Source organism: Lepisma saccharinum, chromosome 1, assembly GCF_977018435.1.
Source record: "Lepisma saccharinum chromosome 1, izLepSacc3.1, whole genome shotgun sequence".
NCBI lineage: Eukaryota > Metazoa > Arthropoda > Insecta > Zygentoma > Lepismatidae > Lepisma > Lepisma saccharinum.
Window position 1 is genome coordinate 69,586,707 of NC_139229.1, and position 24,620 is coordinate 69,611,326.

General features: G+C 42.3%; 1 protein-coding gene across 5 annotated transcripts in view; it reads left to right on the top strand.

Moving 5' to 3' along the window:
• Positions 1-24,620, top strand: part of LOC145996275 (SLIT-ROBO Rho GTPase-activating protein 1-like) — a 248,310-nt gene that overhangs the window by 173,515 nt on the left and 50,175 nt on the right. For 4 of the 5 annotated variants that reach the window (XM_083132707.1, XM_083132722.1, XM_083132714.1 and 1 more), the window contains exon 2: positions 11,913-12,096. In XM_083132707.1, the coding sequence (XP_082988833.1) occupies positions 11,913-12,096 (184 nt within the window). Of the gene's footprint in view, positions 1-8,928; positions 8,978-11,912; positions 12,097-24,620 lie in introns of those variants that run through there. The other variant, XM_083132717.1, reaches the window with a different exon arrangement.

The window sequence follows — 24,620 nt, forward strand, 5'->3', positions numbered from 1 at the left end:
TCAGGGTCTTTTTAGTAATGTTGTATTAGTCCACTCCCTGCGGGAACCACGGTAATTTAAAATGGAAGTCGAAACACACTACAATGCGTCTCCACCGATGTTCGAATCCGGGAACCCATGATTACAAGGCTATATTTATGCTTAATATTAGGGACTAAACTAAAGGCCGGCCGTGCCGGAAACATCGTCGACTGTTGTGTGGTCAGTACATAAAGTGGGTCAACACTGAAATTTTGGGCTCGAACCCGGCACATTTCGCATCAAAGGCAAGAGCGCTATTCATTTTGTTACACGGGAGCTCTTATGTGAGAGCCAGTAGCTTTTCAGACAGGATGCACCCCCGAAAGCGTAACCGTAAGGTCGTCGCCTAGTAATGAAGTGGTTCCGAGTTCGATACCCGAGGGAGCAAGGTCCAGTCCCGATTAGCCTAACTCTGCATAAAGTTCTTACAACAAAAACTCAAACAAATTAGAGCATGTAGCGCCAGAGCTGATGCACCTATTAAAACCAAGACAGTCTCCAACCCTTAGGAAAGAGGGGCAATTCCCCCCTTTCTTACTGAGAATAGAGAGTAAATTAGTGTGATTGACTTGCTTTGAAGATGATGGACGTGGCGTTCGTCTCTGAAATGAGCCAGCGTATCATTCTTATTGTCGCGTTGAAAGAGCGAAATCAAGGAAAGTACTCTATTGTGCGAGGGGCTCTTCCCTTTTGATGAAATTGCAACACGCTCTTAGGACAGCATCGGGAGCAAAGTCACGGACAAATTTCGTTTCAAGACTTGATTCTCTGTCTCGAAAGGGAAAAAAATGCTCTGCATTTCTTTCGGTGGCTCTTGAAAAGACCGGAGTAGGATGCCTGATTCATTTCAGCACCATCCCCCTCTATCTCCATGGTTGTTTTACATTTGTCTTGTTTTCTGGAGTTCGTTACTTAACAAAACCATCCCATTGTCTTTTAAAAAAATGGACAGAAGTTTCGTCTTGCAACCATCTCATAGCGCCTCTAGATTTTTTCTGAGCGCGTAAAGAATCAGTACCCAGTGAGCGAAGTGATCGCTCACTTAATCTTATAGGCGTTGCTGGATGAGCTTTGCTGAGAGATCAAGCGTTCTCTTTCGCTGAGCAAAGTATTAGGCAACAGAACATATCATCACTGTCTGCAAGTGTCATGGCGTCGCAAGGGGTAAGGTACTTAAACCAAAATAATATAAATGAAGCGTATTACGTGTTGTTTATATGCGAACAATGAAGAAGAAAATGAGATCGTTTTGTGTTGCAGGTTGTATATGTGAAAAATAGACAAATGCACCTGCACAGGGACGTAACTGGGAAACTATCTAGTCTACCTCCGTGGCGGAGTTGTTAGCGCTAGGACGTCAGGTGTCTCGGGTTCGAATCCCGACCTGGGCATGGGTGTTCTCTGTGGGTGCCACTTCAACCAACAATTTCATATTGTCATTACTCATACTCAACGTCGCGATTAGCCAAATATGGCATAAAAGCGACGCCAAATAACAAAAATAGTTATCTAGTCTGGTTATCAATAATATTCATTACATTATGCATTAACCACGACACATACAATTTATGTGCAACGTTAAATCCGGCCCCGTGGCGAGGTGGTTAGCACATCGTTCTACGACGCCAGGGGTCCCGGGTTCGAATCATTGCCTGGGCATGGATGTTTGTGAGTGTCCATTCATCAATTTCATCATATCATCACAAATCACCATCTTTTCAAATTAGCCAAAAGTGGCACAAGAAGCGAAGTAAAATAAAGCAAATCAATCAATCAATTTATGTGCAACGTTAAGTTTTCATTAATACGTATATACGCGTAGTATATAATTTTTATTGCACTTAAGTCTTTATTCCAAAAAGTGCAATAATCGGAAAGGAAATAGATTGGAGTACACATGCAAAGTCCCCCCCCCCAAAAAAAAATGGAGGGTTTTTTAAGGCAAAAATTCCTTTTATGTAGATAAAATTTGTGTGAGAGACGATGAAATTTAGGAGGGCCAGTGCCCCCAGATCCCGCACATGCAGCACTTTCCGGAATGTCTAGGAATGTAGCTGCGATTCCGTGAAAGATAGTCCCATTTGTTTTTCGATATTGTTTTCAGAGATAATTATTTATTTAGAGACGGACGCTTCTGACGATGAACTCGGGTGTACCCCATGATGCACTAACCCTCGATACGTTAACCGCTAGACCATGAGAACCGGTAAGCGTGTGCACCTCCTATGCTACATTGCTGTAGCACGTTTAAGTGCAGGAATTTCCACCCCACCCTTTCATGCAGCGCATTTCATTTACGCGCGAACCACTTTGATCGTACGCGGAAAATATTCCATTAAAGCTTTGATCATTCAGTCATCTGCAACCAATTGCCTGGCTTTCCTCGGGAAGGATCCAGAGCCAGAGACGGTAATGGCGATCGGGAAGGGGAGAAGGTGATATTTCCACTAGAGTGCATTGCTGTCATCACATGTTGTTAACACTTGGATGTGATTTGTTATTGATGTATTTGTCTTTCGACGCCAGTGGGTGTGCTTTGTGCCATAAAACAATAGCAGCGATGTTGGCGATGACTGCAATATTGGAATGTAATCCATTGTAGTATTCAGCTGCTGACGTAATACTTTCGTCACTTCCTGTTGTGTAGAATAAACGTAGTGTCCTGGAAGGTTCTTGTTTATACTCAGCAAAAACCTGCCATGTGGGCAAATTTCAAGCTGTCGATAACTCAATAATAAGAAGAATGCATTATTCACTATAGTGTAAATGGGCCGTAGTTGTAACGTGGTCGGCTTTAATCATGAGGTCCCGGGTTCGATACCCGGTGGAGGCACATATGGTTCGGACCCCACCTTAAACTATTGGTCCAGCTTCAGTCACGATTAGCCTGTCTGTGCATTAAGTGGACTTGAAACAAATACTCAGATTATAGTGTAAGTGATCTGGATCACTGGAAGAGTTTTTATTGCCCATTGATCAGAATGCACTTTCTCCACCTTTTTTTTTTTTACGTCAGCAGGCAAAAGGATTATGAGCAGGTTATCATGAAAGTCATTTATTTGGTACGAGCACTACACAACACAAACAACAATGTACAATTCCACAACACTTATTACGATGAGAGACTGAGCATAAGACGTACTTGAATCCTTGCATACTATGCAGTCTCTCGATTCGTTGTGTGATTTTGGGTTCCCTATATGCAAGGCGCCGGTGGCGAATTCCTTAGTTCTCTGTTCTTTTTTGCTTGTCCATTTGACGATTTCGTTTGCCGACGATGCTAAACCCTTTTTTTCTACCACTTAATTAGGAATGCAATAGACACAAGTCTTGGCGTTGTGCGATCCAAGACTGTATTTCTAAGAGGTGACCTTCGGGTAAGTCACCCAAGTCAACCTCACTTCCCCGTAGTACATCCCGGCAGTTGCTTGTTGCAGGCGAACGAGTCTCTGGCGCCTAGATCCACGGCCAAGATATTCCTCTGTAGAGACATAGAGATTTTATCCTCAGAGACAGCATAGTTTTAGTAAATGAATGAGCTTTAAAAACTGAGTTAGGAAATTTATTGGACATCTTTTATTTTCTTATAAGGAGCCTGCCCTCAGTTTAGTTTTAGTTTTGTCTTATTCCGGTAACTGGCAAAAATAGCATATGTGCTGATAGGCCCATGTATTTATAAAAACCAACCAATCAAACCACAGGTGTAAATGTGAGAAGAGATCGCACACTTTGATACTTCACTAGTTTGGGAATGTTGTGTGTATTGCTTAATAATGCATGAAATTATTTCTAGTTGGTGTAATTTTACATTTATGTATATTATTTTGAGACTGAAGAGCTTCTGGTATGAGGCATTGTGAAGATATCAATACAAAAATTGATTCATCGATTGATTGAATTACAATTGTTGCGTGCGTCGACACATATGGCCATTTTGCACCCTTCAATGTATACGGGGAAATAACCTCTTATCTAAAATTCTTACTTAAAAGTTTAAAACAAGGGGTGTAAGAAGTACCTTGAGAAAGGTTTATAGTACGAGGTTGTAAAGAGACCTGCATAAGACAAACGCAACACATTAGAAAGTCAGAATATACTAAAAGCTTCCTCACAGACAGTGAAAGAGACGAGCTCTTCGTAAAAAAGCTAAAAACATTTGTTAAACACTGTCGTCATCTCCCAACTGGGATGACGTACACACTTTTCTATATAGTTTCACAGTTCACCTTCAATCCAATTCTGCTCGCGATTGCGCTAATACACTCCGGGGATGAAATCTGAAAAAGAGCCTGCCCCTTCCCTCACCCACACAGAATCCCTCTAAAGTGCTTACAGAGAAGCTGAGTCTGCGAGGACATCCGGACGAAAAAGTCAATCAAAGTGGAAATTACATTTAAACGCGTTTCAATCCTCTTAGTATGGAGTAATTTGAAAAGTGTGTGCATCAGCTTTCATCTTCCCGTCGTGTAATAATGTTAGAGGCGATATATTAAAGTGCAGTGGAGCTTAACTTCGTTCACTCGCTGGGAATGCGTCCTTAGAAATAACGTTTTAATGTTGTCGAGAGTGTTCTCTGTGTGCACTGTCGCAGTAATGTAAAATTGCGTTAATTTGAATTTTAGTTTGTGCCAAGTATGAAGAAATTTACCCATCACTTGGCAATCCACTTTTGAAAATGACTACACTTGTACACCCAACAGCGAAAGAAAGTAGGCGAATTCGGTCTGAATTGCGCAATGTGATGACAATGAATTGAAATAAAGACATCAATAAGCAGAGAGCAATGCCTGCTTCGAACGAACATAGTTTCATTCTTTAAAACAACACAGGATGTAGAATAAAAAAGTAATGAAAATAGCGGTGGACAATTTACCTACCAATATCTTTGCCGTTGACTGTACAGCGCGTTCGTTTTGGCTCTGGGCCGAGATAGCGCGTGAACAACTTTGAACAACTTTTATAACACAAGTTAGTACTAGTTATGCAATATAGGCCTAATTATAATTGTCTACATGCTAAAGATACGTGCGTAAATAAGCGAGACGTTAGGGGATGAAATTGCCGGCGTCTGCGTCATGTCACGCGCTATCTCGGCCCAGAGCCAAAACGAACGCACTGTATATAATATCCTCACACTTGGTATCAGTGGCGGCGATTTGGGGGGAAGATTTTTTGCCCCCACACATGGCTTCTTAATGCTAAGCCTTTTCTACCATGAGAAAGTACACTGTCCTTGTCCCCCCCCCCCCCTTTCCAGTTCTGGCTGCTATAGTGGAACCACGAGCAAAACAACCTGCGCAGACCCGCGACTCCTGTGCACCGTACCCACACGAGGAGGGGAGGGGGAGAGTTGACCATGCTTCCTTATGGCCGGAGGTGGAGGGAAGAAAGGAAAGCTGCACGGGAACTTTTCGGCCCAAGGTTTTTTTCTTGTGGTCGATCTGTACTGCTTGGAATTGTAATTAAGTACAGGGTGGTTAGAATTTAAAGTTCCCTTACTTAGAACCTTCTGGAACCCGTTCGAAGCAACAGATTGCTGTGAAACTTGGTACAGAGACTGCAAACAATCGGACAAAAAATAATCGTTCAAATTTTCGCCACCAGGTGGAAATGTCATTGGGCAATGAAAAACGAAGATACTGACACACTAGATCAGTACTACAAAGGTTTTTGATTCAAATGTTCATCACAACAAAAATAGCAAATGAAAACATTCGCCTAAGCGTAGCATGTCGAAAAGTTATAATACAAGTACAGAAGAGGAGAATATGTGCGCGCAAAATTTAAAAAATGACATAATAGTTGTTTTTTTTTTAAAAAAATATTTTATTTATTATTATTATTATTATTATTATTATTATTATTATTTGCATATTGCTAAGTCGAGCACAATCTTTGCTAAAATATAAAATCTTGCGAGAAAAATAAAATCGCTTTTTAAATTTTCTTGGAAGTTTTGTGCAGAATGGAAGCTATTTGTTTCTCTTTTCGAGTGTTCGAGTGAGGCTGATGCGTTCAGCAGCAGTTTTTTCTTTTATTTTTCCTTCCCTTTAGTTCGTAAACATTCGCCTTCACCCACTCCCTTGTTTTATGCCTAAACAGGCACCATGACATTTCATTTCAAGTGTTCCTGGAATAATGGTTTTTCTGCTCCAGAAACTCTGCCTCGTGCTGTATCTGCTGGGATAATTTGTCGAGTGAGTCACGGTTGCTGTGCCATGAATCAGACACGATGGGGGGATTTTGGTCAGCGAACGGGCGACTCCTCCCTCGCACGTCCAGATGAAATTATTTCCTCCCCCGTCTCCAGTCGTTCAATCTCCCTCCCCCCTCGGTACTTTTCGATCCATATCCTTACACTTCTCTTTTCTTCACTTTTATCCCTCCTCCCCCTCTTCTGCTAGTGAAGTTGCGTGAGTGCAATTGTCAAGTGGGTAACTGATTTACACGCGTAGGGGCCATAACCCCTAACCCCATTCCCCCCGTCTTAGAAGAGCTTGATTTAGTGATTCAAATTTCAAACATAGGTACTCATATTTTCCTCAATCCCTCTCTCTTTTAGGAGGAAATACCTGATTTGAACCGTCGTTATCTTAACTGTCAGCTAGACCTTGAAGCTCTGTACGAAACAACCGTTTTTCCCTTTCAAAAACTTTTTTGTTCTCAGTTTGAAGGATTTGTTCTGGATTCGGTTTTTGGAAATTTTCGCTAGTACCACAAATCTTTCTACAATAGCGCTTGTTAATCCTCCTTTATTTTTCGTGTTTTCCGAGTCTAATTTACACTAATTTATATTGCCCGACGATAATACGTAACTTTCCCGGGTTCGAATTCTGGCCTGGGCATGGATGGTGTTTGTGAGTTTCCTTTCATCAATTTCATCATATCACCACTAATCCTCATCGTCGCGATTAGCCAGAAGTGTCAGAAAAGGTGAGCTAAATAACAAAGATCAAATCAAACAACACGCAATTTTTGAAAGGAAAGGAGCCAAACATTTACTTCCGTGTGCCTCGTTCCCATTCAAGAAAATTTGTTGATAACTCGTCTGTCCAGATGCGACAATTATGTTGATAACTTTTTCATGTGCGTGGAAGGTCGCTGGGCAGAATTTTGCTGTCCAAAGTTCATCATCAGTGATGTGGGTCTGAAACTGAAAATTTAGTAACTCCACACTTTTGAGACACCTTGTATATTCTGTATTGGGACAGGCGTGGATATTTCTTCCCCCGTTTCACAATCTAGAAACCATTCCACATCCAAAGCTGCTTCCCTCAAAGTAGCAGTTAATAGCTCAGAATTGTGGTCTTACTGTTTACAACAGCATGCTCCGCTTTGAAATTATACACATATCTGGAGCAGGGTCAAGCGCCGATAGGAAAGAAATGGAACAAGGTATTGATGCTTTCGTGCAAAGCTGATAGTGTAAAACAATTTCACGAAGATTGCCCGAACGTAAAGGTTACACAATTTTCCAATACATTGCTGTACATGCTGTAGATCCGTGTTAGCAATAACTAAGAGACCCCAAAGCCATTTTAGTAATACATATGTAAATTCTAGAGTGCCTATAATTACCTATTTCGGTTATTAGTGTGTAAAATATTTCAAAAGAGGGACAAAATTCTGCCCAAAATGTTTTTTTTTTGTTCTTTTTTCGTTTAGGTTTCACCACAAGCGGATTCAGGTAGCACAGGAAAGTGCTTCTCCCTTTGACGACTAGAAGTTAACAGTACATTCAATAAAGAACTATCACACCCTAGACGCCATTTTCAATTTGCGTAATATAGTTGGCAACTAGAAAAAAATCCATCTCCCCGCGCCTCAAGAGGAAACCCGTCGATCACTACTTTTTGTCTTACTTTCTTTCTTCCCCCTGTAAGCGAATGCGTTGAAGGTCGAGCCACAATCTCTATACCGGAGATTCCAGGTTCGAATCCCGACGTGTTCTATTGTGAATGCCCTGTCATCATGGATGCAGATCAATTGTTGTTACACACTACCAACCTTTTCTCTTATTTGAGGTTAGAACAGATAGTTTTTAAAAAAATTGTCTTGAAAATGTATAAATATATAATATTGATTCCGTTAAATAAAAAATAGATAAAATTATTATACAATCCTATGCATGTATTATGAAATTACAGCCAATAATATTATTGAAGTATTAAATTTTGGGTAAGAGAATTTGAAATCGAGGCCTTTCGTTATCCAAAGCATTGAAAGTGAGTGTCTATTGTATGCCTTTTTCATTTTCAGTGCTTATTATCGTGCCTATTTTCCACATTTTTAGTGCCCCTTTGCTTGTCTATTTGAGCAGTTTAGTGCCTAGAAATTCGGGCGCTCTAAATTATACACTAAACTAAGTCATCGTCGCGAGTAATAAAAACATGTAGAAATGCAAGTCATATAACTACAACCAGAAACAAAACTATTGTGTGTGTATTATATCGGTTTTTTTTCCTTCAAATCGCACACACTGTATATATAGCAGACTGAACCTTATACTTTGACAGATTTTTTTTTCTTGGTTTTGTGAAGAGATGATCCGGTTTCACTCCACAGATCTTAACTGCGAGATCGCGTGCATGGAGAAGTGGTCTAACTTTCTCTGATGCATTTATTCCAAGGCCAGATCGAGGGTGGAAATTTAAGCGGCAAGCATCAACTTCCGTTGGTCTTCCCAGATGGAAGCACGAATCTCGATTTGAACCGCAGTTTCCCGTCTTCGCTCCAGTTCGCCATGTCCTGGCGCTTTGATGGTTTCATCTGGGATGGTGCCGGGCCCAGATTTGAGCGGGAATCATTTCGGGAGTGTACAGTGCCAATTGTCTTCTGCTTGCCAAGTCGCAGGGGATTTTTTGATTTTTCCGTGAACCTGTGCCAATGGAAATTTCACTGCCCATGGAGTGTTGTTGCTGCATGGATGGTCGTCGTGAACTCGCGAGATTAAAAGGTCTGTTTGTCATCATTTGTCTATTCTTGTTCCCTATCTTCAGATCATTTAGCATACCGTGTGCCTATAGTTGGATTATTTTTATAACATCGTCGCTCAGATCTCGTGCGCATAGCGACACGACATTGCAGCGGAAGCCCCGCTCACTTTTGCGCAGGTGCAGACTGAATTATTTATTACCCAAAGCCCACATTTCGACCATTTTTTTGAACCGATAGTAGTAGTTGAGATTGTTCTTCAACAACAGAACGAACGTGTAATATTTGAGGCATGCCTCAAAGGCATAGGTTCATTTCTCTAAAAAGTGAATTTACTTGGTACCTATGTTTTTGGCTAACACCGCAGTAGCACATTTGTTGCTTTCTATTCTAAAAATAAAGTTATAAATCTGTAAATCTTTGATGAATAACAAGGGAATTGCAATTTTAGAATATTTATTCTCAGGGGGAGAGAGAGAGAGAGGGGGGGTTTCCTTTCCATGGCTGGAATTGCATTTAAGAAATTTGCTGATAGAAGATTTTTATCAATTATTCTATACGAATATTTTCGCAGTCACCTCGCTGGTCGAGCGCGTTGAGAGGTCTCTCCACCGAAGGTCTCAAGTTCGGATCCAGGCCTAACCACGAGCAGGGATTTATCAAAGATTTTCCAGGAAGGGGGGTGTAAAGGTATATTTAACTCTAAAGTGCCCATATATTTGATTCCTGTGAAAAATTTTAGGAAGTGTGTTGGAAAAAAATTGATGTGTTGGCGGTATGTAGATAAATCACTGGTCATGGATGTTTCTTTACGAGTGTCTGTCTCTTCATCAATTTCATCTAATAACTGTTGTTCCTGATCGCCATGATTAGCTAAAGAGATAGGAATGACATAAGATGTGATAGCAAATAGTACTTTAAGAATAGATATTGCAGAAAAATAGGGGGGTAAATTGTAATATATTTTTATATGGTTTCAATTTTCATATTTTCTAAAACTAAAGTCGCTGACAAAGGCAATTTTAAATATTTTTTATATAGTACATGTTACGTTTCGACTCTGTATCAGGACCCTTGTAAAATGCGACAAGGCTTAATTCTGTGTTCGAAGCTTTACAAAAAAACTTTATCAAAATCTTACTCACGTTATCATAATTCTCAATTCTCAATATATCTTAGTGTTTCCATTGTTGCTCTTAACGAGGCTCTTTCCTTAGATATTGTTGAAGTTTTTCTGTGGATTCAATTTAATTACCTGATATGGCAAAGCAAATTAAACTGGTGCAACGGTGGACAAATTACATGTCACCTATCCACCTTTACCGTTCAAGATTGCTATAGGTGTTAGAACAGGTGCCAAAGCACATGAAGAATTTGTTGCATAAGTATTATCGAGCAAATTGTCCATCACCACGTTTATTCTCTTTTTTTTATGCAATGAATGCTTCAGACACTGAAACAAAACGCTGCTGACGAAAATTCATTCCTTAATGAGAGTATGAGAGAGAAAATAATGAAAGTAGTCATGGACAATTTACTATGCAATACTTGAGCATCCCACTGTACAAGGGCTAAGCATACTCGAGAGGAACTACTTTCATCCGCCACCACTACAGCCACCGTTAGGTTTTCTCCTCTACGGAGTAATAAGTCCCGCAAGCGTATGCAACCGCATGAAATTGCAGTCCGAGGGAGGAGGAGAGAGTAGTTCGCGAGACGCAAAGGAACCGCAATTGAACAAAACCACTGCACCGTTTTGCGGAAGTTGTTAGTTCCACCGTAAATATGCAAAGTACGAAGTTGACAGATGAGAAGAGGAGAGCTGCCTCCCCATACATAGGCTTACGACGTTCTCGGTGTGCCAAGGTGAAGAAACGATCAGTTTTTACCACCTCTTTTAAACTTTTATTTATTTTTTTGGTTAGTGTATCTTGAGAGACCAGGAAAGACTAGGAAGAAATTATGGGAAATTTTATCTGTCGGAGGTATATTTTTCGTTACACCTTCCAAAAATGTTCACATATCCCTAATTTTATTATTATACCACGAAATTTAGCTTTACCTCCCTTCCCCCGCGTTAAAAATTTTGAATAAATTCAAGTGTTTTTCCTGAGTTTGTGGCATTTGCAACTCTTCCAAAAAAACGTTCTATTGGAACGATCAAATTTCGGTAAGACCGCTATTTTAAAGTATATTCTTACATGTGTACATGCAAACTCCAATCTGACATTTATTAATGTGATTTTATAAGAGAATACAGAGTATTTATGGAGTTTTCATCAGTCTAAACGTTGTCACTAATTGCTGTAATGTACAAGAAAATATAGTTTGCTTGTAAATTAATCTAATTATCAATTTGTTTATAAAGCTGCTGTTTTATCAAAATATAGAATATGATTCCTAATCAGTTGTTGGAATTACGATGAAGAGGAAGGTGTAAAATTATAATTCTTGAACTGCATAAGGCTATAATGTAAGCAAGTACAAGAAAATATTTTTGTGAATTCACGTGTCATGGAGAGGGTGCGTTCAGGATGAAAAAGTTGGAGTCTCTCTAAACTAATGAACTGTAATCTATGTACGTATTTGAATTTTTCATAGTTTGCGTCATATTTCTGTTTCTTAGGCTAGTCGTGAAGATGAGTGATGGTAAAATTACTTTGACGAAAGGGTATTCACAAAGTAGCACACGTCCACTTGCCGAGATAAGAAGCCGGAACAGTCGAAGGCGAGACGCGAATTGATAAGTCAGCACGCTTGAGGACCGAGGCGGCTTTTTCTTCTTATGGACGAAACTTATAGTGTGCAGTAGAGACAATATGGCGTTATTCTCCTTTCAATGTATAAAATAATATAAAAACTCAATGTTTTCCATTAAAGGTCATATTTCATGTATTAATGTTTCATGTATAAGTTGATCATGGCGGATCTTAATGCAGGTATTCATTTATTTTCAGATATTCGTCTGCAACTGAACGAGCAGCTGCGATGCCTGGACGTTCGTATGGAATCACAGGTGGCGTTGGTGGCGGAGGTCCAGGACTACTTCCGGCGGAGAGCGGAAGTAGAGTTGGATTACAGCAAGAACCTGGATAAGCTAGCCAAAAGCCTTCACCTGCGCCACAAGGAACAGAAACAGAAGTAAGTATGAACAACTGGCTAAGTGTTTGTTTTACAAGGCAGCAGATTTGGGATGCTAGAATTTTACAGAAACAATTCACCCCCTTTCGTGGCAAATTGTCCTTGACTATTTTCATTAATTTTTCTCTTGCTTCCTGCATGTTTTTAAGGAATGGATTTTTACGTGTGGTGGTGCAGAGGTTGTCAGAAGTTTGTTTGCCATTTTTTTTTCTCATTGCGTAAGACACACAGAATAAGCATGGTGATGAGACGTTCTGCTTCAATAATATTCATCCCATTCGACGTGTATTTTATAGAGCACAATTTTGATGCACTAATTTTTAACTTTTTGTAAAACTAATTAGGAAAGGTTACACTTCCACTAAGAAGGATTAAAGACTAATTACACGAAGGAATAGAAAATTGAACTTAAAAATAATCTGTGTCGGTCGAATTGCCCTTTGAAAAAAAAATGCTTTATAAAGAAGCTAATTGCGGAACTATTAAGTGATAAGAGCAGGGCCGGATTAACCTATGGGCAACTGGGGCAATTGCCCCGGGGCCCCTACCAAAAGGAAGCTGTGAAGGGCCTCCACCAAAAAATCTTTTAACTAGCTTATTACGTAAGAAGTTGTATTTTAAAAATCAAAAGAAGTTCAATATTGTCGTATGTCTACACTCTTCTGGATCCAATTGTAGCACAGCTCTCAGTCGATCTGTTTGTAGATATCTGAAGCACAGTATACTTTATACTATGGATTGATTTGGCTGTGGTGTGGAAATAAGGCACACTTATTCAAACAATCAATCCTCAGATATGATTAAGATAATAAATAATCCTACAAAGTATACATAACTTTCTTTCGTTAATAACATCGTATTAGAACTGTGAGTTTTTCTAGGGAAAAAAATTGTGGAGATACTAGCGCTCTCTCTCGGTGTAGGGTATTGTAAGAAGTGAAGTGAATGGACTCTCACGGCAGATGTCATCCCTGGAAATAGCATTGTTAGCAGTCTTCTGGAATGACATTTTAGAGATATTTGATGCTACGAGCAAAACACTCCAGGATCCAAGGTTAGTTCTTCAGTCTGCCATTGACATTTTGAGATCTTTAAAGAAGTTCGTAGAATCAAAAAGGAACTAGTTTTCTGAATATGAGGAGATAGCCAGAAGAAGAAGTGGCACAGAAGAGTACAATAAGGAACATTCACGTCAGCGGGTGAGAAACGTCCGACTGAATCCTCTTGACTATGAAAATGAACCTCAAATCCACCTCTCGCCTAGTGAACATTTCAGAGTGGAAAGTTTTTTTTTCCAGTGATTGATCAAATCACCTCATCACTCGCAGACAGGATTTTTCCCTATGAAACTGTCGCGAAGAGGTTCAGTATTCTAAACGAACTTGCAGTGGCAACTCCATCACAAATTACATCTGCAGCTCGCAAGCTTGTGAGCATCTACGAGGGGATCTGGAACCCTCGCTAGGGAATGAGCTAACATAAAAGCTAACATAGATTTAACCTGGCTGGTACCCCGAGAACACTTGTTCGAATCACGTCGCCAGGAAAGCTACAAGTCCTATTTTTGAGCTGATATAGTTTGCACACCTAGTAAGCAGTAGCAATGTCAAACATCAGGAAGACATCCGAATGGAACTGTCTAGGTATAATATTGAATGTAAGGACCCGTTCCGCAGTACATTTCCCAATGTCGAAATTCTCTTTAGAATGTATTTGGTCTTAATGGCAACAAATTGCAGCGGAGAAAGATCTTTCTCAAAAATGAAATTAGAGTGCGCGTCAAATCTCCTGCATATGGCCTTGGACGGCTGAACAGCACAAGCAAATCACAGAAGTGCGGCGTTGCCTAGTTCCGTGACAAGGCGTTTCTCTGAACCACGCTCGCTCTCTTTCCCGTGTGAGATTTCGACATGTCACCGCTGCAGTGCATTGCTATTGGCTATCGCCATATGCAGGAGATTTGACGCGTGCACTACTAATGAAAAACAGGCTCCGTAGTGCCATGGGACAGGATCGCTTATCCAATCTTTGTTTATTAAGCATTCAACATGAACTTCTTCGTGAATTGGACTTCGATGATATAGTATATGAATTTTTCGGCGAAAAAGGCTAAAAAGTGTGCCTACTATAAGTGTTTGGGAATTTTCTTGAAGAAAGTGTAGTTACTACAATTTCCACAATGAACCTGTCGGTAATTGACCAGTAGATGGACCGTGCATATGTAGTGACATATTTACTTTTAATTGTAAATAATATCATTTATAATAAATTATGTACGTAAGTACAGTCTACTGCTCAGTTCTCCGTTTCCGTCTGAACCCCCTTAGTATTTACTACATATTGTAGTTACGGTGTTCACTCTTCATAATATACTGTAGACATTTAGACGCAGAATTTTACTGCTGCTATAGCGCTACAATTTTCGTCAAGTAACTTTATTTTACTGCGCTATTCTTCCTGCAAACCTATCTGCGATATGTTCGATTGTGAATGACTACTGATTGTAAAATCACATCTACCATTTCAACTGCTGAAAATTGGTGGTTAACATATTGAGCTAATAAAGCTCCTAGTAAAAAATAATAAAACAAAATGGGGTCCCCCACAAAACATTTTGCCCAGGGGCCTCCTCCTATTCCTGATCCAGTGTAAGAACGAAGTTAATGTAAACAAAATCACTTGACTTCTGAGAAATAATTCCTTTCCAATGTGCTAGTTCTGGTGTTGTTTTGCCCATGAATATATATATTGGTCTTGATTCTGCAGCTGATAATATACTGTCCCACAACTTCAATATAGCAGCTATGTTGAGTGGTATGGCTTTACCACATGCACTATATTCGTACGCGCAAGATTCCTGCACAGCTACCATTCGAATAACCAATACAATGTCTAGGAAGTCACGTGGGTGTATTTACTTAGAGCGACTTGGATCTTAGGGCGGACGGATGTCCGTAATAAGAACGTAGACCGTGCAAATAAATACCAATGATTTGTGGTTCATTTTTAATCATCTTGGTCATGAATACAGTGACCATGAATTCATAAAATAAGCTCTTACAATTTTACTGCACTGGTTTAGTCGAGTGTTTTGGTGTAACCATATACGCACTATAGGCTATACCTTCGTGCAAGATTCTTAACGAACAACTGTCATCGAAATTGAACAATAAGATTCTCACAATACACTTAGTTCTTACAGGAGACAGAGAATAGATTCGAAAACTGGTTAAAGCACGAACGTTTGTTTTGCAACGTATCATTTAGAATATTTCTTACATTCGGTGTTGTTGTGCTATATTGAAATAAGTCGTTCATTTAGAATGCATTTCATAATTAATAATAGCTTTAACATACGGATTGATAAAATAGAACTCGTACATTTTTTTAAGAAAATAATAAAACACTTCCTCATGTTAATGCCATGCTCATTAAGCAAACTGAAATGTTCGTTAAACGTTTCATGGTCTGGCTAATAAGGGAACCCAATTAGTCCGTGGGACAAACCAGTAGTACCAGTCGGTTTGGCAAAATTCCACTCGAGCCAAATTGTAATTCATCACGCTGACAAAATGTAGTGACTACTAGAACAGTGGGTCAAATAAGGTCGAAAGTTCAAATTTTTGCAATTCCTAGGAATGTCACGAATTTCATAGATATGCCGTTAGAAATTACTATAAAATGTAAATATTCTACCGTTTAAAATTTAACACGTTTTGCTGTTAATTTACAAAAGCGGGAAGCAACCCTTTTTTAAATATTTTGATATGATTTATTGTTTTTGATATTATGGACATGTTGGCGCATAAGCTCCTTAACAAGAAAATAAAAGACTTCTATTTGAAACTATTTCATTAATTACTTGGCAAGAACTAAACTGTACTGTTTCCAAGGATAAAATCTCCTTACGTATCAAAAGCAGAGGCTGTAAAGGTACACTCACCATACACAAGGACAAACACAGGACAACACAACTCTACATACGGTTTTCCTGGTCGTGGATCCAGGCGCCAGAGCCTCGTCGACCTGCAATAAGCAGTTACCCGGGTGTACTGCGGGGAAGTGAGGTTGTTTTTTTGACTGCCTTATGAGAAAGTCACCCTTCATTTTAATTTGATATATAATTATGCATAAAGAGAGATAATGATTATAAATAACAGTTGCGTGCACCATATATATATATATTATATATATATATATATTATATATATATATATATATATATATATATATATATATATATATATATATAAAAACAGAATCATACAATTACATTGGTGGGACCAGGCAATAATTTTGAAACGGCCATGGTTATTTCGAAAATTGTCTTTAGACAGTCATTTCTCCACTCAACTTTTTGCAGTGTAGCTTTATATTGCATGTCCACTATATTCTAGCGGATTCAAAGGTTTCCATTGGATTCGGGCTCAGGTAATTCGGATTCCAGTGCACAAAATACTTTCCCGCCATATTTCGCACCACTAATGCACATATTAAGACTCGAAGTGCTGTATTCAGTGGAACACACAACGGGCTTTCAGCACTAAAGTTGAAACTAAAGTCGCCGAAATTTCTCTCGCGTGGGTCATGCTAAGCAAACGACAACGAAAGAGATGGAAATTGGAAACCAAGTCGACACGCCACGTAGAATTCAGGAACGATTGGTCGCGCTCCAATTCGGACGAAGAGTTGAAAACGCACGAATGCATATGACCCCTCTTCAGGATGTGACCTCCGCGGTTCAAGTTCGGCACAAATTGTGGTCACCACTGCGGAGATGAATCAGCGCTTTCAGAAATGATCCGCTTTCCTTCTGCAGCGGTTGGTTATTTCGCAATTTCGGCGTCGACAAGGCATCTTTAGTGGTATATATGCAGTGGTCGGAATTAGCGCGCTACTTGTAGCGGTAGCTGTAGCGGCACTACATTTTTTAAATTGTAGTTGTAGCGGTAGCGAAGCTACAAAATTCCTGTAGTTGTAGCGAAATTTTCGCTGCAGCTACATTTTTCTCAGCATTTTCAGGTAATTTTTGAAAGTGGCAACGGCGTCAAAAATAAACGACAATATTGCTTACTTTGCAAGAGACTCAAAAAGACAAAGTCCATTACATGAAAATACAGATAATCTAGATTATAAATATCTTTATATCGGAGATTATAAATATCTGCGTAATTTATTTCATTAGCATCTGAATAATTCTAATATCCAGATAACTAATTGGCATACATGAATATATTCCGGCTAATAGCCATTTCTTTTATCTGCATCGCTATTTTGGGGAGAATAATCCTTCATTTGCTACACCGCCAGGAAAAAATGCTCAGTTTGCGCCGCCCCTGGAACAAATCCTATGGACATCGATGGCGTAACAGGCAGCAAAATATCGATAATTACTGTGTAAAGCACAACTTCAGTGCAAAAACGGGCGATCCATTTTCTACTAATCTGGCAAAGCAATAGTGCAAGCAATCAATGGATCATTCAGTACGTTAACAGCATTGATCATTGTCAGTGTATAGGATCACACCGGCAAGAAATTATTGTTACTGTATGTTACGCCCTCCCTTGCCCGGGAAAACAAATGCTACCACTACCTAGATAGAGGCGGCAAAATCTCCCTCGGGCAAGCGAAATAGCGTTACGGTCCAGGTTGAGTTCGTGTGTAGGAACCGGTGACCAACAGTGCATAGTAATAAGCCATACCGAATAAAAACAAGGACATATGTACTTTCAAATTACCACCTCTTTACCTGTAGCCGGGAAGCGGCTAGCTGCATACCTGAAAATCACGGGTAGCGACATGCATACGAAAATGATATAGCCCAAAATTAACATGAAAATAAAAGGTATATTCTATTCATAACCAACAAAAATGGAATTATTACAGGTCCCCACACTTGCACTCTCACATTCTCTCTCAGATTCAATCCTCATGGGGTCATCGACACAAGAAATTATACATGACATGTACAGGTTTTATGACGACAAGCCCTAATTATTGCATTCTCAATTAATTTTATCTTACTTTTTGTCTAATCAGGTCATTTGTGATTTTGCTCCAGTGCTACTTAAATCCTAGCCAGCCCTTACTTAAGTTCACCTTTTGTTTTTAAAAAAGAAACTAGTCGGCGCGGTGACCATACATTACTTGACCAGTATAAACAAAGGCGTCTCAACGGCAATTACATTCACGTGGGCGGACGTTTTCCTTTTACAAGACCTCACGTGGTTCCAAACATAACAAATAACCTCCGTTGAGTGGCGCAAACATATACTCTCTAGCAGGCGGGACTTAAACACTTCGCCGCGACGAGCAATTCACATTATCAGGCAAATACTTTAACAAATAATCACATATGCGTCCGGACATAGCTAGCAGCGACACAGCGCTGACACATAAAAATGAACAAATCTCAAGTAGAATATGCAATTAAGCGGGCGGCGCTTTACTCTAATAGTACGCACTTTAAACAAATACAAAGGAGCACAAACGACAATGAATTTAAGATCATAAAAAAATATCACAAGGAATAAGAAAAATTGACCTGAGACGAATAGATTACAAATGACAAGCGCGACGGGAGTTTGGTATGAAGTTCGAGTTGAGTGGGCGTTTTCAAAATGTCGACGAATTTCAAGGGCGTTCTCTAAATCAATCGGGCCGTCACGTGTTAAGGTTCACACAGATGAATACTTTACCATCTCTCAGCTTCCGGGGTGCATCCTGGCGTCTTTATGGGCGATTGAAAACACACAGTATCCACGCGAAAGGTTTCCTTGGTCGTGACGATGAAGATGCAAAAAGGGTTCAAACACCTAGTTCCCCGGCTCCTCTTCCTCTCGGGATCGGTGGATCTCCGTGGTATGGCGCGGTTCGGACGTCGCATCTGAGCGGGCGTCGTCGGCGTCGTCGGGGCGTCAACATCTCTCTCTACGTCTCTCTGTCGCGGTTGGTAGGCGTCGTCGGCGTCGTCGGGGCGTCAACGTGGCGGATGGTAGGCATCGTCGGCGTATCAATAGGGCGGCGTTCGACGTTCTCTCTCTCTCCATGGCGGCGGATAGGCATCATCGGCGTAGCTTCTTCTGACCTCGGGCGAATCGACGTAACGCCCCCATCTCTCTTCTTCCTCTAGCCCGCCATAGTTTCCGGTGTTCCTCGTTTCTCAAAAATTATAAATGGCGTAAGGTAATCACGGAAACACGGTTTCGCTTCAACTTCCCCCAGCGGTTGAGGTAGGCGCACTCGTGTAGACTTACTGCCTATCACACACACTGGTGTTCGCACAACACAACAAAGTCCACTGTACACGAAAGGTAGCACGAAAGTGCTCTCGTTCCAAGAATCGCGGCAAAACTGTATATGGAGAGGTAGCTCGGAGCTGCTCTCGCTACAAGGATCGCGGTAAGACTGTGTATCGAAAAACCATGTCCTTCGTTTTATTTGGATTTTGAAAAAAGGACGCTAGGCGCACGTTGGAGTGACGCTTCCGAAGAGGTTATTCCACCACGCTCTATTGTCTCCAAACTAGGACGGACCGTGTCCGAAGTTTACTTGTGTGGATTAAGCTTCCGCCTCGCTGTCGCCCATAGCTCAGTTGCAATCGCTGTCCACAAACTGATCAATTAGAACCGATTTGATCTGGCGTCCGTAATTGTCGCTTGATCGTGACGAAACTCCACACATCCGTCCTTGCACACATGCCGCTGCGCTGGTATAAGTTTCACATGAATCTGACCGTTGGAAACCGAGATATTTAAATGTTTGTCATTACGGTCGAATTTCCTAAGCTTTAGACGCATAGCGTGACCCTTCAGGTGCTCGCCCTTAACACACGCGAACGTCTCGTTCCTCCCGTCGGCTTGGCAAAAATCAAATATGTAATCTTACAAATTAAAACACTCAACACTTTGAATCAACACGTCTTTTTACCGCTACATACATGAATAATAATGATAATAATAATAATGACGGTAAATCTGACTGTCACAACCTCGCCCCTCTCCTTCTTCCAAGGATTTCGTAAGCGTGAAAAATTCGCTCTACACAGGGACAGAATTTTTTTGTTTACAAATCCTCGAACACTCTGTATATAATATTGACCAACAAATACATGAACACCCTGTATATAAATTGACAAGCAATTACATGAATACCCTGTATATAAAAATTGACAAGCAAATACATGAACACCCTGTATATAAAAATTTACTCTCCGCACTGCACTGACACTGTGAACTTTCGGTTACTTAACACATATAATAACATCCTGAATATAAACATAATATGGAGAGTATATATATAAAACAAGAACAAGATGTGAGCATTTACGTGTCAGCTTGCATTCCTACGTCGCTCTTACTCTCGTACAGTGCTGTCCACTCTCTGCGCTTCTCATCGGAACAGTTCCACCTTTTGCAGTTCTCTATATGCTGGGGTGCTATGATCTTCCCAGACGTGCAGTCCACTAACTCCAGAATATTGGCGGCGAGCTTGCTCTTGCAGAAGTACGGACCATCGTACATGAAAAAGAGCTTCTTTATTTTCCCTTCAATTTGAGAGCTAAGTCCGTGATTTTTTACGAATGCGAGGTCTCCAGTTCGAATCTCGGCGCCGTCTCTTGCCTGCCTTTCATTGGCCTTTCTCCTGGTTTCTCTCGTCCGTTCGACGGCCATCAGGATCTTTTGTTTGACAGTTGGGTTGCGGTTGTCCTCCCTCAATCCAAAGTGACGAATTACGTCTCTCCGAGGTGTGCTGCCGAATTGTAGCTCTGCTGGTGTGAACCCAAGGGTGTCGGATTCTGTGTTGTTTAGGAGGAGTACAATCGAGGTGACGTGCTTGCTCCATTCCTGATGCTGTTTATGGCAAAATAATCTCAAGAGGCGGTTCATTTCACAGTGCATGCGTTCGACCTTGTTTGCCTGCGGCCTGTAGCTCGGGGTCCATATGGGCTTCACTGCGTATGCTTCCAAAGTGTCCCTCCAGAGGCTACTTGTGAACTGAGCTCCGCGGTCCGTGAGAATGTAGCGCGGAGTTCCGAGGTGTACAAAGTAATTTTCTGTAAGCTTACGGAGCAGCACTCTCGTCGCGGTTGACCTGACTGGATACGCAACCAGAAAACGACTGCATCCATCCATGACTGTGAATAGGTACTTCATGCCGTCCTTGCTTTTCGGGAGTGGTCCCACGCAGTCTGCGAACAACACTTCCCGCGGTTTCTCTGCCACAAACGATGTTGGGGTTTTTTGCTGCTCTGACGCGGTTAGGCTTAGTTTGCATACAAATGACGCAATCGCGCACCCATTTCTTAGCGTCTTTCCGCATCCCTTTCCAATAATAGGTACTCTCGAGGTATCTCCACATTTTCCTCCCCCCGAAGTGACCTGATTTGTCATGCGCTTCCTCCAAGATTTTCTTTCTCGCTTCAGCTGGCACATATACCCTCAGGCGCTCCGGGTTGTGGACATCCGTCTTGCACAGGATCCCGTTCGCGACGACAAAATGCTCTTTCACGCGTCGCTGGCGACGTGGATCTGCGGATTGCTGGTCTTCCAGGATACTGAAGTACTGTGCGAGCTCGGCATCTTCGTGTTGCATTTCTATAAACCGCCCGCGGCTGAAGGTGGTCAGGTACAGGGAATCGAACTGCATCAAATTTACGTGCACTTTTGTTAATCCTTTCCCCCCAACGTATCTTGACAGGGCATCAGGCACAACATTCTCTCGCCCTTTCACATACTCCACCTCGAACGAGTAGCGCTGAAGGCGATTGCTCCACCTCGTTAGTCTCCCACTCCAGTTTTTTGCGCGGTGCAGCCATTGGAGATTCCGGTGGTCTGTTCTCACAATAAAGTGTCCTCCGGCCAGATAAACATGAAAGGTTTCGATGGCCCACACCACGGCCAGGCACTCGAGTTCTCCGACGGTGTAATTTTTCTCTGCCCCCCGCAGGGAACGACTGGCGTACTGAATCACACGTTTCTCCCCCTCCTTTTCTTGATACAGTACTGCGCCCACGGCCGTGATTGAAGCGTCGCACTGGACATAAAAAACGTCAGAAAAATCAGCGTGGTAGTGGCGAAGCTGTTCACAGACGGCGTCCTTTAGTTTATCTAGGGCTTCTTGGCGTTGATCCGTCCACTTCCATGCCTTTCCTTGTTTCAGCAGTTCAAATAGGGGTGACGCAAGTTCGCTGAAGTTCTGTATGAAGCGCCGGTGCCACGTAAATATCCCTAGAAGGCGCTGGACTCCTTTCCTTGATGTCGGGGGCTCGAGCTTCCTTATCGTGTCAAACTTCACTGGGTCCTGCCTCACGCCTTGCGCGTCTATGATGTGGCCCAAAAATTGCACTTCCGGTTGAAAGAAAGCCGATTTCTCGAGTTTAATTGTCATTCCCGCATCTCGTAATTTAGTGAGGATCAGGTTTAGATGTTCAAAATGTTCTTCCACGTCTCTTGAAAAGCACAAGATGTCATCAACATACCACAGACAGAAATCTTTCACTTCGTCTACGAGCACTTCCGCCATGGCGTTCGTGAAAGCTTGCACGCCGTTAGAGATTCCGAACGGAACGACGGTAAACTCGTATAAGTTATCCTCGAATCCGAAGGCTGTATAAGGCATGCTCTGTTCGCACAAGGGGACCTGCCAGAATCCAGATAACATATCGATTTTTGAGAACACGTGCTTGCCATGGAACAGTTGCAGGGTGTCCTGTAGTTTTAATGTTCTGACGCGTTCCAGCTTACACCTCGTATTTAGCGCGCGAAAATCTCCGCAAATTCTGAGGCTATTGTCAAATTTCTTCACCACGAGTAGAGGATTCAAATGTACTGAGCGTGATTTCCTTATTACGCCCCACTCCAGCATCTGCTGCAGCTGCCGACGCACTTCCGGTCGATGTGTAAACGCTATCGGGTAAGGCTTACTGACAACTGGACTTTCTCCCTCGACACGGATTTCATGCGTATACTTCCGGCACTTTCCTGGCCTTTCATCAAGAACGACGGCATTATCCCTCAAAAGATTGGCGAAAACTTGCTTTTGACTCGCCGAGAGATTCTCGCATGAAGCAACTGCGGCGTGCAATCTTTCCTGTACTCCTTTGTCGCGGTCGACCTCCGAACATAAAGCGACGACGGGCTGGAACTCGCCCTCTTCTCCTGCGCATGACCTCCAGAATTCGACGTTAAACTCTTCGTCGCGATTATTCAAGGTTACAAAGTGTCGACCGATGTTGAGCACAGACGCATACTGGCTCAGGAAATCCATTCCTAGCAGCAGGTCCACGGACAATGACTGGACCACTAGAACCTCAACCTCAACATGATGTTCATCCAGCGTTGCCTGCAGAATGGTGTGACCGAGAGGCCTCTCTCTCGCTTTGCCCGAGAAATCGATGAGTCTAAAGTCTCGTACGTGCCGAAGTTGTGGCCTGCGCACTCCCTTTGTCACGCGTCGCCAAGTTGCCTCCGAGCACAAGCTAGCCTCACTTCCCGTGTCTAGGAGCCCCATCACAATTTCATCGCCCACTTGCAGTTGTACATGTGGCGATTTCGAAGGCCAGCGGTCCTCGTGACTTTCCTCGGCTTCTTCGTCGGCGTGGATCTCCTCGTCCAGCCAAGCGGCACGAATCCTGATCGGCGTGGTCTTTGTTACATCCGGGTGGTTCGGCTCAAGCGAAGGTGGATCAGGTGTAGTCTGCCCCGCATCCGAGCCCTGACGCGAGACTTTTATTAGTTTCCCGGATGCTGGTATCCAGACGGTCCTGGCCTGGGCGAACCGCGTCTGGAATTCGGCCTGGTCTCTTCTCTCGCTGGGCTCCGTTGCGTCCTCGCTCCACGGCGTCCTGCATCTCCCCGATCTGACTCCGGGCTGACCGACCTGCTATCCGCGTGGCGCTGATAAAAGCCATCCCGGACTTGGCCGTTTTGAAAAAAGCCGTCGTTTCTCCTTGGCGACGCACGAGTCGGACCTCCACGCCGTCTCCTGCCTCTGAACGGGCGTCTTCGTCGCGGTGAAGGTGGATCTTGCAGCTGGCGGTTCCTTTCAGCCCCTGGAGCGTGGTGCTGTCCTCTCCATCCCTGCTGGACTAGATGAACGCGCGGGTGTTTATTCCGGTGCGACGAATCATCTTCCGGTCGGCGCCGCTTGCTAAACTTCTCACCCCTGGTTTTCTGCCTCTCCTCCTCGCACTGAAACAGGTTTTCCAGTGTGAGGGACATCGCGTCGGCGTCAAACACGCATGCTCCATTGAGGTGACGACGAATTTCGTGTGGAAAATGGTACACCAGAGCGGCTATTATCTCCGCCGTAGTCATTTGGGGTTGCAGAGACTTGAACTCATTGTACCGTTTCCAAAAGTACTGGGCATACGTGAGTCCTCCGCCCCTGTCGTATCGTTCGTTTCGCACCTGCATCAGCATCCTCTCTACCTGCAGGGGACGTTGAAAATAAGTGAGAAACGCTTCCTTGAACTCCTCATATGAATTGAAGTTCCCCTCGTTCCTGTCCATCCAGTTCTTGG